At 37.3% G+C, this 18,166-nt stretch overlaps 1 protein-coding gene across 1 annotated transcript in view; it reads right to left on the reverse strand.

Moving 5' to 3' along the window:
• The window catches only part of TRHDE (thyrotropin releasing hormone degrading enzyme), a 362,821-nt gene that overhangs the window by 254,832 nt on the left and 89,823 nt on the right, over positions 1 to 18,166 (reverse strand). The window contains exon 3 of the mRNA XM_032854781.1: positions 2,729 to 2,855. Coding sequence (XP_032710672.1) covers positions 2,729 to 2,855 — 127 coding nt within the window. The remainder of the gene's footprint in view (positions 1 to 2,728; positions 2,856 to 18,166) is intronic.

The following is an 18,166-nucleotide window of genomic DNA, read 5'->3' on the forward strand; positions in this document are numbered from 1 at the left end:
AAGAAAGAAAGAAAGAAAGAAAGAAAGAAAGAAAGAAAAGGGAAAAAAAAAAAAAAAGCCAGAGCCCTTACCATGGCCTGCTGACTCTACATGATAGATTACCCACCCCTTTACTCCTTCCTAGACCTCATCTCCTTTCTCACCCATTTATTCCCCCTGTTCTACTTGCCTACTTGCCTCCTTGTGTTCCTCAAATATACCAAGTTTCCATTTCCAAGTCTGGGTACTTTGTTACCTTTGCCTATATACCTATATCCTTGTCCCACGATCTCCATTTGGCTTGCTCCTTCACTGCCTTGGGTTCTTTGCTCAAAAGTTGGCTTCCAAATGAAGCCTTCTGTATTCACTCATTTTAAAACTTCAGCTCCATTCCCCTGCCTCACCTGCCCCCCCCACATTTCTTATATCTCTATTCTAGCTTTATTTGTAATTGCACTTTATCTCCATTTGATATACTACATGTGTTAATAATTGCTTGAATGTCTGTCTCTACCTAACAGAACATAAGCCCCAGAAGGAAAGGGATTCTTGCCTTTTTTATTCACTGTTGTAACCCCATCACACAGAAAAGTGCCCATGGTGGGGGCACTCAATAGTGCATATTAAATAAATGAGGGAAGGAAGAAAGGAGGAAGGGAAAGAAGAAAGGAGGAATGGAAGGAAAGATAAAAGGGGGGAGGAAGAGAGGGTAGACTAGGTCTTGGAAACCATTCTAGGTAGATTTGAAGGCTTCAAGGCAGATGCAGCTGACATCTAGGATACACATAAAAGCACCTTTAACAAAGACTGATTGGTTTCCACTGAACCTATTTAATCATTACATATAACAGAAACTAAGGATTTGTCAAAATGCTTCTGTGTTTAGGAATTTTATGTAGGGAGTATTTAGAAAACATACTCATAAATCCATTAATATGTAGAACTAAATATCTATAGATACATAAAATAAGTAGAACTTTAAAAGGAATTTTATAAAGTGCCATGGGCTGTGGTAATTCCCCTAGTTACCTACAAAGGAGTGTGCTGGGGTAAGTCAAATCATTCAATTATATACACCGTAAGGAGCTTAAATAGTAATAGTAACAGTGAACAAAGCTCTTTTCTACCAGGTGAAAGCCTGCATGTTTCAATTGTGAGTGAAAGAGAGGAACAGAAATGCTTCCTGCTGCAAGCTGACAGTTACATCGAACCCCCTGAAGTTATAAATTGAGTTCCTCTACTAATTACTGGTCTGAAGGGGACAAAGATCCACATTTTATTTTTCTTGCTGAACTTGCAACATAAGCACTTGTGAATTTTACATTAGGGTCAAGCTGGGAAGTTCCCAGCTGGTTTTACCTGGAGTAGAGAACAGTGTCACCTCCCATGCAAATGAGGTCAGAGAGTCCTTCCTGCCTTGGGTGCCTACCAGGGAGATTTCAGTGTAACAGATTCTAACAGGGAAGTTGATACAGGGGGGAAAAAGAGAAAGAAGGAAAGAAGACAGAACAAAACTAAACTAAATATAGATCCTATGTGAAATACAATTTTGTTTAGAAATTTGAAATAAAATTGCATGCATTCTAAGAGCACATATTTCAAAAAGACCTCAGAATTTTGTAATATCATTCCTTAAAATTGTATGCCACACCCATTTTGGTAACAATATCAACTATTCTACCTACTTTCTAAGCTACTCATTGTAAGACCAATAAAGCTACACAGCAGGCAGTTACTTTAATAAAATAGGCCCAGTTCTCCTGAGAGAGGAACCTGTGGTTCAAATACCAACACTTTTGATCAGGTAAGCACTTTATTCTCACCAATGAGCGATCACTTTTATGTGTGTGCTGATCAAAAATGTTCTTGGGAAGGAAAAATGTTGGGGGGGAGGAGGAACAAAAGACTGCTGTGATGTACTATTTCAAAACGGGTTTTCTGAAAAGGAAAAATAACTTCAGTGTTTCTAATGGGTACATGTACCCTTTCTAACTTCCTGGAAATTCATTGTTCACTCCCTTGCAAAAGCAGGAGCTTCACTCAGATTAGGATAATAAAATTCATTTATTCATTCAACAAACAACTATTGAACATACTTTTGTAAAAGGAAGAAAAGTCAAAGTATTCATGATGAACATAATCTCCATTGTACAATTTCCCTTCTCTTTTGTTTTTATTCTACTTGCTACAATTGTACTGAAATATGACCACACAAAAATAAATGTGAGGGTATAATTAATACATTGTGGTCCAAGATCTGAGAATTAGGAAAGAGAAAATAATGAGTGTCTTCTCAGTGAAAAGCATGAAAGAGTTCTGGGAGTCATCAAGACTTCGCTTGAAATCCCAGCTCCACCACTTACTGGCTATCTGAATGAAAGAAAGATTCCCTGGATATCAAGTCCCTCGAGTGGAAAATGTTCTAACAGTACCTATCCATCTAGTACTTGAGGATTAAATGAGATGTTAGCAAGCACCCCTCCAGAGCACATACTCAATGAATTATAGCTACCTGAGTTATCTTTTGGAAACCTAAACTTACCTAATGCCTTTCTTAATTCCTACGAGGAATTCTTGGCAAGATTTAAGAAGCTTAAGTTTTATTTTATCTCTTCAGAAGAAATTATTTTTCATGTTCATCTTCTCTAAAAATATAATTCTTGGAAATTTCATGTGTCAAATAAATGCATGAAGACAAATTTCTACCTTCAAGGATCCCTTCCAGTAAAATAATCAAGAAAATACTTACCTAGTTTTGGCAAGGAATAGGGCACTTTAAAGTAGTCTTCATAAAATTCTATTAATCTCTTTGTTATATGGAGAGCATAGTCCCCAGATCCTCTTCTGATAGCATCGGGTCTTGCATATAATCGTACCTAATTAAAAATATATATAAAAGTTACTTTAGCCTTTTGGTATTCAAATTTTATCTTCCCTGCATATTATGAATCTACACAAATCACTGTGAATACTACAAAAATTAAACAGTATTCCTATTCATATATCAAAGCATGCTGTGGTGGAAAGAACCAAACTTGAACAATTAAAGTAACCAAGTTGAGCAAGTCACAATTTCCTCACTTTACAAGATGACATAGAGAAGATTTATACACCTTGCATCAAAGTAAATATTCAAGTTATCACTTACATGTGCTTGCTAAAGATATGAAGGTACAGTGGATTAGTATAATGGTTCCCTAACTATGCTCTAAGTAGGCAGGATATGGTGGCTCCACAGGAGAGAAAATTCATGGTTTGTTAAAGGCACATTGCATCAGCTTTGGAAGTATTACTAGACTGAACAAAATATAATTTATGCTTCCTTCTTTTCTTTGGAACCAAATGTCCTAATTCCCAATATGCAAAGTAGGAATAGCAAACTTTTTCTGTACATAAATGACTGCCATTCTGGAAGTCTGGCTACAACTGCTCCCAGCTTCAAAACCAGCTGAAGTATTTCATATTTCTAATACAACTTGGATACTTAATATTGATTTTTAAATCAAGCCTTGTATATTATCTAGTCCTTGGCCAAAAAGAAGCCTGAGGCAAATAACACAAACTGAACAAAACTAACAATTGTACAGAAAAGGTTAAAATGAGATTAGTTTACATGAAGATTTCATAAAGCTATCCAGCATCTTTCTTCCTAAAGGCTAAATCTATTTTTCACAGATGTGGCCCCTAATCCTCATATCAATTCTGTGAATAAGAAATAAGCATTTTGTAGAGCAGTGAAGAACATAGCAGTCAGGGAGTTGGGCGTTAGTCCTGCTATGCCACTAAGCAAGCTGGGTGACATTGAACAAATTACTTAACCTCTTTGGGCTTCAAATGTTCTCACTTATAAAATGAAGGTGTTGACTAAAGTGCTTTTAAGTTCTAAAACACATTATTTCCAATCCCATTTTACAGATAAAGGAGTTTGTGTTCTTTTCAAATCACTACAAAAATAAAATAAATGGTTTACTCAGTATGTGGAAATGGGTATTTATATTCAACAGGAAGACGAAGGAAAGCTGTACTCAATCATATGAAAATTGATTATACAATTAATTCTGTTATCCTTGCTTAAGGAGAGAGAACAGCGACGTATACAAACACAAAGAGTAGAAAGTTAAGAAAAATGCATTCTGACTTGATGTTAGAAAGAACCGTAACTCAATAAGATATTTACTAAATTCAATAACAATTATTTACTGAAATAGTGAAGGTACTTCCTACCCAACAACCAAATCAAATATCAAATTTAGTTCACAGTCACCTTCACTTTTAGTTGGCAGTAATATAAAACCAAAAACTATCAGGAACTACCAGCTGCAACAGCAGAACTTAACACTCAGAGAGAATGTGGACATGATTCCCTGACCCTGACATTAACTGATTATAAATAGGCACTGTATTAAGTAAAGTTCCCAAGAAGCAAACCCTAAGGAAAGGGTGAGCATACAAGTGAGTCACTAAGAAAGTGTTCTTCGGAGAAACCTACAAGAGAGCAAGGCAAGCAAGATAAGGAAGGCTAAGAAGTCAAGGAAGGTTGCATGCAATTTCAGGCAAAGTCCTGGCCTTAGCCTGATCCCACAGGGAGCTCTAGAGTATAAACTGCACTTGCAAGTTTGCACTGCATTGAGGCATGAGAGCTAAACCTCCATACTTTGTATCTCAGTCATTGGATACTGGTTACTAAGGGCAAGGCCTAAAATCCCAAGGACTTCTTGTTCTTGGAGCATCTAGGTGATGTAGCTCCAGTGGCCCAAAGACGGCCCTCTGGAAAAAGATTTTAGGTGTGAGCTACTAGGAGCAAAGTAATGAAAAGCTGGCAGGTAGGCACATCAAACAGGAAAGGAAATCTGGTCCTGGCATCATCAGCATATACCACAGACAATAATCATTTACATTACTACATAATGTAGTCATTCACTCAACAAATATTTATTTGGCATCTAACTTGCACCAGGGCCTAGACTAAGGATTTTTGATTTAGTGATGAAGCCATGTTTTCTAACCAGAGACTGTACAAATGATTTTGAGGGGAAAAAAAGCAATGAAGGTGTAGTCCCCATTCTCAAAGAGTTTCCCATGGACTCAGTAAGTTTAAGTTAGATGATAACAAATAATGATATATGCCATATTAATGGTAAACTAAAATAACAAATGTATTCTGAGGAAGAATGGATAGCTTTCAGAAGGCTCAAAGGTGAAGTAAATAGTAAATTCATATTGAAACTATAACCAGGACCACTGTAAAATGATACAGCAAAAGGTTGCTGATTTTATTCCTACAAAGCATCATTGATTTTAGTAGAAACACAGCCATTCCCATCAATCAACTCTACCAGTTGGCCAACCTAGATGTAGGCCCAGACAAGAGAAACAATTAAATCAATCTGTTTGTCAAGATTTGATGGAAATAATCCAATCTGCATGAGAAGATAAAACATACACAGCTTAGCACAGTGATTTTATTTGCTCCATTCAAACATTTATTGCATGCCTTCTGTGTACCAGGCATTGTATACATTGCTCTGTGTGCCAGGGATAGAAATAGAACAATACAAATTCCTACCACAAAATGAATGAGACATTTACACCTACTACTCTTAAGAGGTTCATAGTATGTGGAAAACAAACAAATCCACAACAAAAATATGTGAGCAATTTAACAGTATACTCTGCCTTTCCCCATTACAAAGAATTAACTGACTAAGCTCCTACATGAGGCCAAGCCCCCACCCCCACACACTCTATCTCTTCTTGCCTTTTGGAACATCATGCCCAAACTTCTCTCCTTTATCTCCTACATCACCAATTTATGCCTCCAAACTGGATAATTTTCATTAGCATGTACTCTGTATTGTTTCTTATGTTTTCAAACAAAAAATTTTTCTTGAGCACAGTTTCTCCAGCTATGGTTTCCAGCAATGCCTTTGAGTTTTCCATATAGTTAGTATGAACATATAAGTTAAAATCCAAACTAAAACACTTTTCAGAATGAAAATAGCCCTTACACCATGAGATAGTAAGTAAGATGGTTGTCTATTTATACTGCCTGCTTCTAATCCTTCTTGAACTCACTGCAATAGGGCTTTCATCCCCATTATATACCAACAATGTTCATCCCTACTATATCCCAAAAGTGCTCTCACTGAGATCACTAATGGCCCCAGGCTGCCAAATCCAACAGTCAAATCCTAGTCTTTAACATGCTTCACCCTCCTTGAACCACTATTTCCCCTCCTTGAACCATTTTCTTCCCTTGGCTTCCATCTTACTTTTTCTTCTATCTCATTAACCACTCCTTCTCAGTCTCCTCAATGACTCTTCCTCATCCTCATCCCTTTCATCACTTAATTTTGGAGGGTCCCAGGTATCAATCCATAGACATCTTCACTTTCCTGTCTATGTTTGTTATCTTGGTGGTAACATTTAGTCTCGTGATTACAAATATTAGATGCTGAAGACCTATTTCCAACTTCCAGACTCATTAATCTAGCTGCCCATTGGATATCTGCACTTGGATATCTAAAAGGCATCTCAAGCTTAACATGTTTGAAACCAGATACCAGATCTCCTCTCCTCTCCTCTCCTCTTCTCTTCTATTCTCTCTCCCTCTCTCTCTCTCACAGACACACATATGTTCCCTTTAAATTCTTTCCATCCAGCTGCCCAAGGCCAATTCCTCAACCTTATCCTTCTTTCCTTCTTTCTCTTACATTCCACATTCAATTGGTTATTAAATCCTTTGGCTCTCTACTGATGTCTCATTCCTTCTCCCTTCAGTCAGTTCTCTAAACAGCAACCAAAATGTTCCTTTCAAATGAACATCAAATCATATCACTCTTCTGTTTTTCCTCTTCCAGTGACCTGCCATCTCATTCAGAGAAAAAGCCCAGGTTTCTCTAAGGGTCCCAAAATCCCTATAAAAATCTAGTCTCCTTAACCTCTCTGGCCTCATTTCCTACTACTTTCTTCCACATTAACCTTACTCAACTCATACACCAGCTTCCTTGCCATTCCTCAAACACACCAGAGATTCCTCTGTTAAGGCTTTGAGTTTTCCCTTGGGTATCTCCATGACTTATCCCCTCCTCTTTTAGATACTTGTCCCAATACCTCCTGTTTCTGAGAAGTCTTTCCTCTCACTTCAGGACTCCCTTCCTTGCTTTATTGTTTCCTGTAACATTTATCACCATTTAACAAAACATATGTTTTACTTATTCATTTTGCCTCTTGTTGCTTTTTTTCCCAAGAATATGAGTTGCATGAGAACAAAGATTTTTACCTATTAATTCTAACTATGTGAAAGTTTCACTTTGAAGGTCAAAATATTTTGTTCAATTTACTTCTCAAGTGTCTTGTGCTTAGTAGACATTCAGTAAACCTTTGATGAAGGAATGAATTAACTCCACAGGTGTGTGCAGGTCCTACGGGAGTATATAACAGGAACCCTTTAATAAAACTGTGGGATCCTCAGAAGGAGGGGACATTTCACCTAGATCTTGAAAGATAAGCTGAATGTAGTAAGCTACGAAGTGGAAATCCCAGACCAAAATAACATTATGTGCTAAGGCAACAATGTTGACCAAATAATAAGTGATTTTAAAATTAGTAACAAACATTGGCATTTTATTATAATAATGATGGCACTTCATTGGTAAATATTAAGCCAGAAAATAACAAAATTACTTTTGCATTTCAGAAAGAATTTAATACTAAGAATTTAATTTAATACTATGGGCACAGACAAGATTTTAAGGCACAAAATGACAATCAGAATTAGGTTTTAACAGATTACATCACTGCAAAGAGAAATTAAGGAATCAATCTCATTTACAATTGCACCAAAAATAATGAGAAACCTAGGAATAAACCTAACCAAAGAGGTGAAAGACTTGTAGTTTGAAAACTATAAAACACTGATGAAAGAAATTGAAGATGACATATAGAAATGGAAAAACAGTCCATGCTCATGGATTGGAAGAATATTGCTAAAATGTCTATACTACCAATAAGAGACTCTTAATCATAGGAAACAAACTGAGGATTGCTGATGGGGAGTGGGGTGGAGGGATGTGATAACTAGATGATGGACACTGGGGAGGGTGTGTGCTATAATGAGCACTAGGTATTACATAAGACCGATGAATCACAGATCTGTACCCCCAAAACAAATAATACATTATATATTAATTTTTTAAAAAGATTCTAAATCAGGAAATAGGAGGAAAAATTTTTAAAAAGAACATTTATGTGAAAGCATTTTAACAATTGGTCAATACTAAGATATATTAACCTATTAAAGGGAACTAACCCAACAATGTCATCATAGGCAATGCCATCACACATGTTACCCTGACTACATAATTTCCCATTTGTCACAGGCACAATTTTTAACATTAATACTTGTAATAGCCACAAGTTACCAAAGCTATTATTTATCATAATAAACGTTCAGATTTTCCAAGTCTGAAAAAAAATGTCTATACTACCTAAAGCAATCTACACATTTAATGCAATCTCTATTAAAATAACAACAGCATTTTTACATAACTACAACAAGCAATCCTAAAATATGTATGAAACCACAAAACACCCTAAATAGCCAAAGCAACTTTGAGAAAGAAAAGCAAAGCAGGAAGTAACTTCAAGTTATATTACAAAGCTGTAATGATCAAAACAGTATGGGACTGGCAAAAAAACAGACATCAGGATCAATAAAACAGAACAGAACACCCAGATTTAAGCCCACAATATATGGTCAATTAATCTTCAACTAAGCAGGAAAGAATATCCAATGGGGAAAAAAAATCTCTTCAAAAAATGGTGCTGGGAAAACTAGACAGCAACACACAAAAGAATGAAACTGGATCACTTTCTTATACCATACACAAAAATAAGTTCAAAATGGATGAAAGACCTAAATATGAAACAGGAAACCATTAAAATCCTAGAGAAGAACACGGGCAGTAACCTCTTTGACATTAGCAGTAGCAACTTCTTACTAGATAGGTCTCCTAAAGCAAGAGAAACAAAGGCAAAAATAAATTGTTAGGACTTCATCAAAATAAAAAGCTCTTCACAGTGAAGGAAACAATCAGTAAAACTAAAAAGCAACCTACAGAATGGGAGAAGATATTTGCAAATGACATATCTGATGAAGGGTTAGTATACAGAATATACAAAAAATTTATAAAGGTCAACACCCAAAAGCCAAATAATCCAAATAAAAATGAGCAGAAGACATGAACAGGCATTTTTCCAAAGAAGATATATAGATGGTGAAAAGATCTCAACATCACTCATCATCAGGGAAATATAAATCAAACTACAATGAGGTATCACCTCACATCTGTCAGAATGGCTAAAATCAACAACACAAGAAACAACAGGTGTTGGCAAGGATGTGGAAAAAAGGGAACTCTCTTGCACTGTTGGTGGGAATGCAAACTGGTACAGCTACTCTGGAAAACAGTATGGAGATTCCACAGAAAGTTAAAAACAGAATTACCCTATATCCCAGCAATTGCACTATAGATATTTACCCAAAGAATGCAAAAATGCTAATTCAAAGGGACACAGCATCCTGATGCTCACAGCAGCATGATCTACAACAGCCAAGTTATGGAAACAGCCCAAGTGTCCATTGACTGATGAATGGATAAAGAAGATGTGATACACACACACACACACACACACACACACACACACACGAATATCTTACCATCAAAAAGAATAAAAAAGAATAAAATCTTACCATCTGCAGTGACATGGATGGAGCTATAGTATTATGCTAAGTGATATAAGCCAGCCAGAGAAAGACAAATACCGTATGATTTCATTCACAGGTAGAATTTAAGAGACAAAACAAATAAGCAAAGGGAAAAAGAGAAAGAACCAAGAAAGAGACTCTTAACTATAGAGAACAAACTGATGGTTACTAGATAGGAGGAGGGCGGCATGTATTAAATACATGATGTGGATTACTTGTCTAGTGTTCTCTGGCCACCCTGTGATTGGTGCAAGCCAAGAACTCTTAACTAGAAGAAATTCTATTGCCTTGTAAAATCTGAACCCAAACACACTGAGACCACACACCAAGGTGGTGAATTATCTAACCTGTGCTGACATTAGGGCACGACCTTTTGGATAGTTTTAGCTTTCTGTGAACATTTGTAACCCCTGCTTTAATCACTTCCCACCTTTTGCCACCTGCTGCTGCTACCTGTCCCTACTTGTGAGCATCTCCATGGTATGCCAAGAGCTGGCATTTTTTAATGGCCTTTGATGTTTTGTAATTGAGAGCTCATTCCAAAAGCAGAAAAAGGCAAAAAATATTAAAGCAGGGAAAAGTGTCACTGAAACAAAGAAAAAAACAGATTATATCACTGCAGTGTAGATGATGAGCTAGAAGGGAATCGGAAAATGTAGAAGGAAATGAGTTAGACTATTGCAGAAGTCCTAGTAAAATATGATTATGGTTTGGACTGGAGAGATGGCAGTGGGATACAGAAAAAAAAAAATGGATGGATTTATTCAACTAGTCCTAACATTCTATCTGCTTCTTTGGTTACCAAATAAAGTCAATTATAGTCACATTCTCACTTAAGGACAATCATTTACCTTGTCTATACCCATCCCACACCAGTGCCCTGTTGGAACAAAGGAGATCCAGTTGAAGGATGAGGGGAATAGTTCAAAATACATCATCAACTGGATAATTTTTGTGTGGTTAGTCAGGAGTTTACCATACAATAATTCATTTTATACTGTGAAAAAAAACCACAGTTGTTTTCTTCTTTCAGAAGAACAAAGTTCCACTTAATCATAACATAGAAACTAAGTCTTCATAAATACAGCTATCACTCAAAAGCAATGAAATACAATTTTATTACACCTGCTTATTTCAATTTTCTGATATTCCATGATAAGAGCCCAGCTCTAAAAATGTGAATCACTTACCAGGGCTTTTCTCTCCCTCTGCAGAGCTTCTTCCAACAACCAGTATAAACCAAACTGCCCATTTAGTCCAGTGGAAAGGATACAACACAAGGAACATGCAGAGATGTGAAACTCTGCTTTCTCCCTAACTACTTCTACTTTTCCAGGTCGTTGTTCCAAGTTCTTTCCAGGGATAATAGTTTATCATGACCTGTTTATATTATGCCTGAGAGATTGGTATATCTCAATTCACATCCCCTGGAAACACATGCATACCAACTACTCAGCTAACATCCTTTATTGATTGTACCTCCTTTTTTTTCCCCACTAACTTCCCATGAGCTTGACACCAATTAGATCAAATTAACTTTAGTAACCAATATGGAATAGAAGAAGCTGGCTTTGGAAAATATTCTTATGATGTAGTAATACATCATAGCAATGAACTAAGGTGTAAGAGTTACATATTTTTGATCTCTTAGAACATCTGAATGCTCAAAATAGGAACGTGTTCTCAGGGGCCTTTACCTCGTAGTTTGATGGACTCTCTATATTTAAAGTATAGTTGTTTCTCTCTTTATAAGATTTTAAGTATTTTAATCTTTGAAGGGGAAAAATGTTAAAGGCAGTTATCTCAAATCCATTTGTCATAAAAACAGGGATGGCAATTAAGTCTCAACTATCCTGAAAACTGAGAGTGGCTGCTTAGAGAACATGTTGGGATGAACCCTGAGACCACATTTGCAGCTGGCAGATCTGTGAAATGCCATCAGTGCTCTTAAGGATAGGAGAAACAGCACTGGAGTCAGCTTTTGCCATTATTCGGATAGACTATCCTATAGAAGGGAGTCATAATGCAAGGGAACTTTAGAAAATTCAAATTGACTTTGTCTCTGAGAGCTGTGCAATTTATAATAATAACATCAAAGACTAATTAAGGATTTCATCCACAGGACATTTATTTATTCAGTTAATATTTTAATAAGCATCCATTAATGGTCAAGCCACTGTTCACATGCTGAGTGTCCAAAGGTAAGCAAAAGAGAGATGGTCTCTTTTCTCAAGGAGCTCCTGGTCCAGTGGGGAGAAACAGCAACAAAGTCTTATAATTGAGAATAATAAAGCAGATCTAATTTACATTGTCTTTTCAGAGGAATCCTCTCTACAGAGATGGTGATGAGCAGAACAGGGACAGAGCACCAGGGAAATAAAGGAAAGCAAGCAACTGTTTAAATTCTTACATATAATGTTCATCTTTCACTGCTGTAAAGATTTCAAAGGAAAGGTAAAAATACATATATAATTGTAATATAATGCAAAAGTGTCAGCAAACACATGCAATTGTCAGAAATATTTTAAAATCATATACTAAATAATTTTTCAGACTTTCTTTTAATAATTTAAAACAATTCATAGATTTTCTCTTTTATCTTTAAAAAAAAGATAACATCTGTAGGAGAAGCATGGAGTTAGCAGTACATTCTGATTTTACAGAGGAAAATTTTGAAATTTTGAAGTTTTTTTTTAAAGGTTTTTTATAGTCATCAAGTCACATTAAAGGACAATGAAACTAAATCTCCCTGTGCCTAAGCCTTTCTTCTAGATTGTTTTAATTATTTGTTGTGTTAAAAGTGAATTGTAGTGGTTGCTCTATAATTATGTGAAACAGTGTGTAGTTACACCATACAGCAAAGAAGAAAAGAGAAAACATTTACAACAGTAGTACACCTGCTAAATAAAGACTTGAATAACACTTTCTCTCATTTGACATTTGTAATTCGGTGCATTAAGTGAAACAAACTTTCTGGTTTGCCAGAGTTATCCTCTGAGAAAATTCTGCATGGCAGGAATACACTAGGAACTTTGGAAGACATAGTAATTATTTCATGGCTTTGAAATATCACTATAGTAATGATAATAAGTTTACTTTTCCTTCCACCTAACTGAAAAATCAGTCTCTTTCTTAATAACTGCAAAACGACGCTGTTGTTGTCACTAAATTCTCAGCCAATAAAGCTGAATTAATTCGGCTCTGTGAATATAATTTGATTTGGGGGTTCTCCATACAAAGCAGTAAAACAGAACAAGCCAGGGAGAAGGGAGCAGGTGCTTCTGGTACTATGTAGAAGACAAATATATTGATACCAAGAGGAAAGGATTGTGTAAACAAGAAACTAAAAGCCCAAGAGTGTTCGTCTTATAATTTTCTTTTTGTGTGTGTGTATGTGAAGCCAAAGGGAAATCAATACACACAAAATTCTGACAGAAACAAGGAATCGGTGCTCAGAGCACAAGCCAATAAACATAAAGAGGAGGTGGGGAGGGGCCTAGGGAGGGAGCTGGCCTGCGTACAGCAGGCTGTGTGGGCCCAGGAGACAGGGACTTGCGAAGCCAGGACATATCAAGGGGACAGTCTCCATTGCTGCTCTGAGCCACTGAGAGTCACCTCAGCGTCTGAAGCAGAGTAACCTAACTGGAAAAGACAAAGAGAGAGGACTGAAGCAACAGAATTTCAGATGTACTGAGAAAGGGAGGCCTGTGCGTCAAAAAGCTCATTACTAGGGAAAAATTTGTTCTGGAGCTTTTATAGTGAGAACAGCCAATAATAGGCAGCCTCCACCCCTGCAGCCCAAGAACTCATTCTGGGAAGGAGGAGAATTTAGAATCAGGGATGGAGAGGTAGTAAAGTCCTAGGACGGTACTCGGAATGAAGCTCATGACCAAAGCAACCCCACAACTACTTCAAAGCCGACCATTCTCACAAAACGCACCGCAGAAACTAGTATCAGGGCCTCTCCGGGAGTCTCACCGTGGAGTGCATGTCCCAGAGCCCCGTGACAGCTATCCTGGGAACCAGTACTAACATATCACGAGTGAGGCCAAGTACCAGCCTTCTACTCAAATCCATTTCCTATCAAATCCTGTCATGGAGACGCAGAATACTGTCACTAGGCAAGGTTCTTAAGGGCCTGACCCTACTGGCTTCCTCCCTCCACCTTCAGAGTGTCTGACAAGGATTCTGAGACAGCGTTGCTACCTGTTCCTTTGGGACCCAGTAGCCTTTACTCTTCGGGCTCATCGGCTCTCTCTGTTTGAAGTGTGTTTGTCTCATCTCTCCAGAGGACAACAACTTCTTTCAGTACTGTGTCCATCTTTCCAATTTCTCCTTTCACTCCTTACTATGTCTAATACAGGGCCATTCGCCCAGTAGGGACTAACAACATGTTGCTGACTCCCACAAAATGGCAATAAACTTTGAAGGTCCTTGTCCGCTCCAGCACTAAAATGCTGTTATAAGAGATTGATTACACCTTCCAACCGCATTTTGCCTCAGGTGAGGAAATTAGCACTGTGGCAACCTGTATAGTCTCTTCTTCTAAATCACTTCACGTTTATTTACTAAGCACAGTATTTGCTAGTTCACGATGGAGCTCACAAATTCCCTAACTTACGGATACTTCAAGGAAAGGACACGGCTTTGCCATAGTCACAATGCTGTTGTCACATTTTTCTAATATACTGAATAGCGGCCTGAATAACGGCCCCCAGAACGCCATGCCCCAATCCCCAGAACCTGTGAATGTTCCCTAAAGGGACTTGGCAGTTGTGATCAATTAAGAATTCTGAGATGAGGCGATCATCCTGGATTATTTGGGTGGGCCCTCAATGGAATCACCAATGTCCTTACAAGACGGAGGTGGGGGGGAGTTTTGAGGACAGAAAAGGAGAATGCTTAATAGGATGACAGAAAAGAGAGAGAAAGCTGCCGATGCTATGAACCAGAGTGTAGAAGGAAAACAGTTGCAGAAGCTGGAAAGGTAATGCAGGAACCAGCTCTGCTAACATTTTTATTTTAATCCCATAAGACTCATTTTGAATTACTAACCACTGGAACAGTAAGAAAATGAATTTGTGTTAAGTGACTAAGTTTGTGGTAATTCGTTACAGCAGCAAGAGGAAATGAATACTTTACACCTTTTTTATCTTCCCACCAGTTAATACACTGTTTTGTGTTAGATTTTCAGCTTCTTGCAGGAGCACATTTCGTATTTATTCATGTGCTGCTCTTTCTGTGGTAAGCATATTATTTACAGCTTTCAAACTGCTCGTGTTGGCACACTTACTTTACCCACACATATTATTACCACGCACCCAACACGACACTGCACATATCCGGTCCACAGGCAAAAGAGTGAGATGATTGAGTCAAAGTTAAAATCATCTACAGCAATTTTTCTCCCACGTGTTGCACTCCGTTTTGCATCAGAATCACATGGGGAGGGTAAATTTAAAATTCAGATTCTTGGGCCTACACACTCTGGAAATTCAGAATCACCTGTCTCTCTCGGGTAGGGCCCTAAAAATCCTTCATTTTAATAAACCTACCAATGGAATCATAGGTATTCTAAAATTGAGGAACTAGAATCCCCTGAACAAACTTTTGTTCATTCAGCTCCATGGCAAGCAAACCTTAAGTCTTGAGGGAAATATTTAGCAAAAGCCTACACAGAGGAAAACATATATATCTTTATTCCTTAAATCTCTTTCAATATCAGACTCTTCAATGAAGATCCATTCAACATGGCTGATACTATTTTTAGCTCTAACAACCAATCTTTCCTTCCCCTGCACAATAAATGATAAACAACAGATGGGTCAAGTCTAATGATTGGAAACCAGTAAGAGTTGCTTAATACTGTCACAGACTACAGATAAAACAGTAGCTTTTAATCCCTCTCTGAGGTAGAGAACCTCTTTGGTAGTTAATTGAATTGTAGGGTTTTTTTTTTTTAATAACATAAATATAGAGAATTTCCTTATTGAGCCATCTTTGTTATGACTGGTCAAATTTCTTCAGCAAGACGGATAGCCAAGTACATCTATTTGTACATACAGAAGCTCAGTGCTCAGTTGGATTCAGTTTCAATTTGGTTTGGCCCATCTGTCCTTTTATTCCCTGATTTCACACTCCCTGCTGACCTCACTTTTGCATATGCCACCTTCCCTTCCAAAGTGACTGCCAAGTTCAAACACAGTCCAGCCTGCCTCTTCAGCTCTCCTGTATCTTTCAGTGATTCAGGTAGCTCTCTACCGTCTAGGAGCAAAACCCAGAATTCATTTGTTCATTCTCTCATTTAACAAAAATATTTAGTGAGGGCGACTGGGTGGCTCAATCAGTTAAGTGTCTGCCTTCAGCTCAGGTCGTGGTTCTGGGGTCCTGGGATCCAGCCCTGAGTCAAACTCCCTGCTCAGCAGGGAGGCAGCTTGTCCCTCTGCCCCTCCCCCGCTTGTTCTCTCTCTCTCTCTCTCTCTCTCAAATAAATAAATAAAATCTTAAAAAATGTATTTACTGAGAGTCTGACTTTGTGCCAGGCCCTCTTTGGGGTGCTGCAAATATAGAATGAACCAAACAGACAGAAACCCCTGCCATGGAGAGCTAAGTGAGATAAATACAAACAACATATAGCATGTTAAATAACGGTAAATGCTCAGCACAGAAATAAATCAAAGAAGGGAGGGAGGAAATGTCAAAGGCCAGAGAGAGCCTCACCAAAAAGGTGTTATTTAAGGTAAAATAAAATAAGTGAGGATGAGAGCAATGTGGACACAGATTTCTGAAGGGAAGGAGAAGAGGCTCTTATCAGTGTCCTGAAAATCACTGTTTCAGTCCTCAAGCCTCTCAAATCAACTCCTTCTCTAAAGAAATTGCAAAATAATAGAAAAGTACAGGACAAAAGTACATTATTCTCATATCCTCAAAAGATTTAAATAATGCTGGTATGTTTTTCTACATTTGCTTTGGGTCTTCTTTAACAATGTAAATCATTACAATTCCTTTGAAGCAATACACCCCCTTCTCCCCATTGCCCTCCCTCCCACTCTAGAATTAGCCAGGCCATGACATGCGAGTATATTTCCACTGCATGTTATATTTGTCTTACACTTTTATTCAACTTCTCTTCAGAGAAATTGTACCAATTTACATCCCACCAGCAGTGTATGACATATATCCTCAACAAATCTTGTATTTTGAAATGCCTGTTAATCAGTGGTATGAATGGTGTCTCATTGTTAGTTGTAATTTGCATATTTCTGATACTGGTGATGTCCACATCATTTCATATGTTTCTTAGCTGTTATACTTTCTTCTGCAAACTGCTCTTTTCCTTTGCCCATTCTCCCAGTGGATTGTTTACCTTTTTTTTCTCATGATTTGTAGTCATCCTTTGTATATTATGGACAGTAATCATTTGGCAGTATATGATTTGCAAAAATCTTCTCCTAGTGTCTGCTAGCCTTGTGCACTGTTCTCTGATCAAATAGAATGCTTTACTTTGAATGTAGTCAAATATCAAATGTTCCCTTTAGGGTTTTTCCTTTCTGGGTCTCTTTAAAGGAGTCTTTCACTGCCCTCAAGGTCAAAAAGATATTTTTCTTACATTTTCTTCTAAAGTTTTTAAACTTCTGCTACTCAAAGTCGGAGCTTTAAATCATGTAGATGGTATTTGTGTGAATGATGTGAAATAGAGATCTCATTTTATTTTTTTCTATATGGATAATCAATTGTCTCAGTACTATTTGTTGAAGAGCCCTGTCTTTCCCACTGATTTATCATGCCCCTCTCCATAAATCAAGTTCTCACATACACTTGGATCTCTGTTTCTATTATTGGTCAGTATGTCTATCATCGTGCCAATAGCACATACTGTAATCACTAGAACTAAATAATAAATTGTGAGATCTAATAAGACACTGTTCTTATTCTTTTTTCAAAACTTCCTTATTATTCTATATGAATTTTAGGATCATTTTCCACACTTACACACAAAATCCTGTTGGGGATTTTGCTAAACTTGCACTGGATTTGCATGTTAATTTGACATCTTCAAACATTTTATCTTAACATCCATGCCCATGGAATATTTCTTGATTATTTCAGTCCTCACCCCACTTTCAAGTGTTATGAGAAAAGCCTTACACATCTTCTATTAGATTTTATTTTTAGATATCATAGTTTGTTGTTACGTTGAATGGGACTTGAAAAATCATATTTCTAATCTATTAGTTTGATATTAGCTACTTACTGATTTTCATGAAGTGACTGGGAAACAAGCCAACTTTCTGAATTAATTCTAATAGTTTTACTGTGTTGTTTTGTGTTGGCTTGTCTCGGTCAGGATTCCTAGAACAATGCCAAATCAGAGCAGTGAAAGAAGGCATCCTTATCTTATTTTTACTCTATTTGGAA

This window comes from Lontra canadensis, unplaced genomic scaffold (genome assembly GCF_010015895.1).
Source record: "Lontra canadensis isolate GAN:19392208 unplaced genomic scaffold, GSC_riverotter_1.0 scaffold9, whole genome shotgun sequence".
NCBI classification, from domain to species: domain Eukaryota; kingdom Metazoa; phylum Chordata; class Mammalia; order Carnivora; family Mustelidae; genus Lontra; species Lontra canadensis.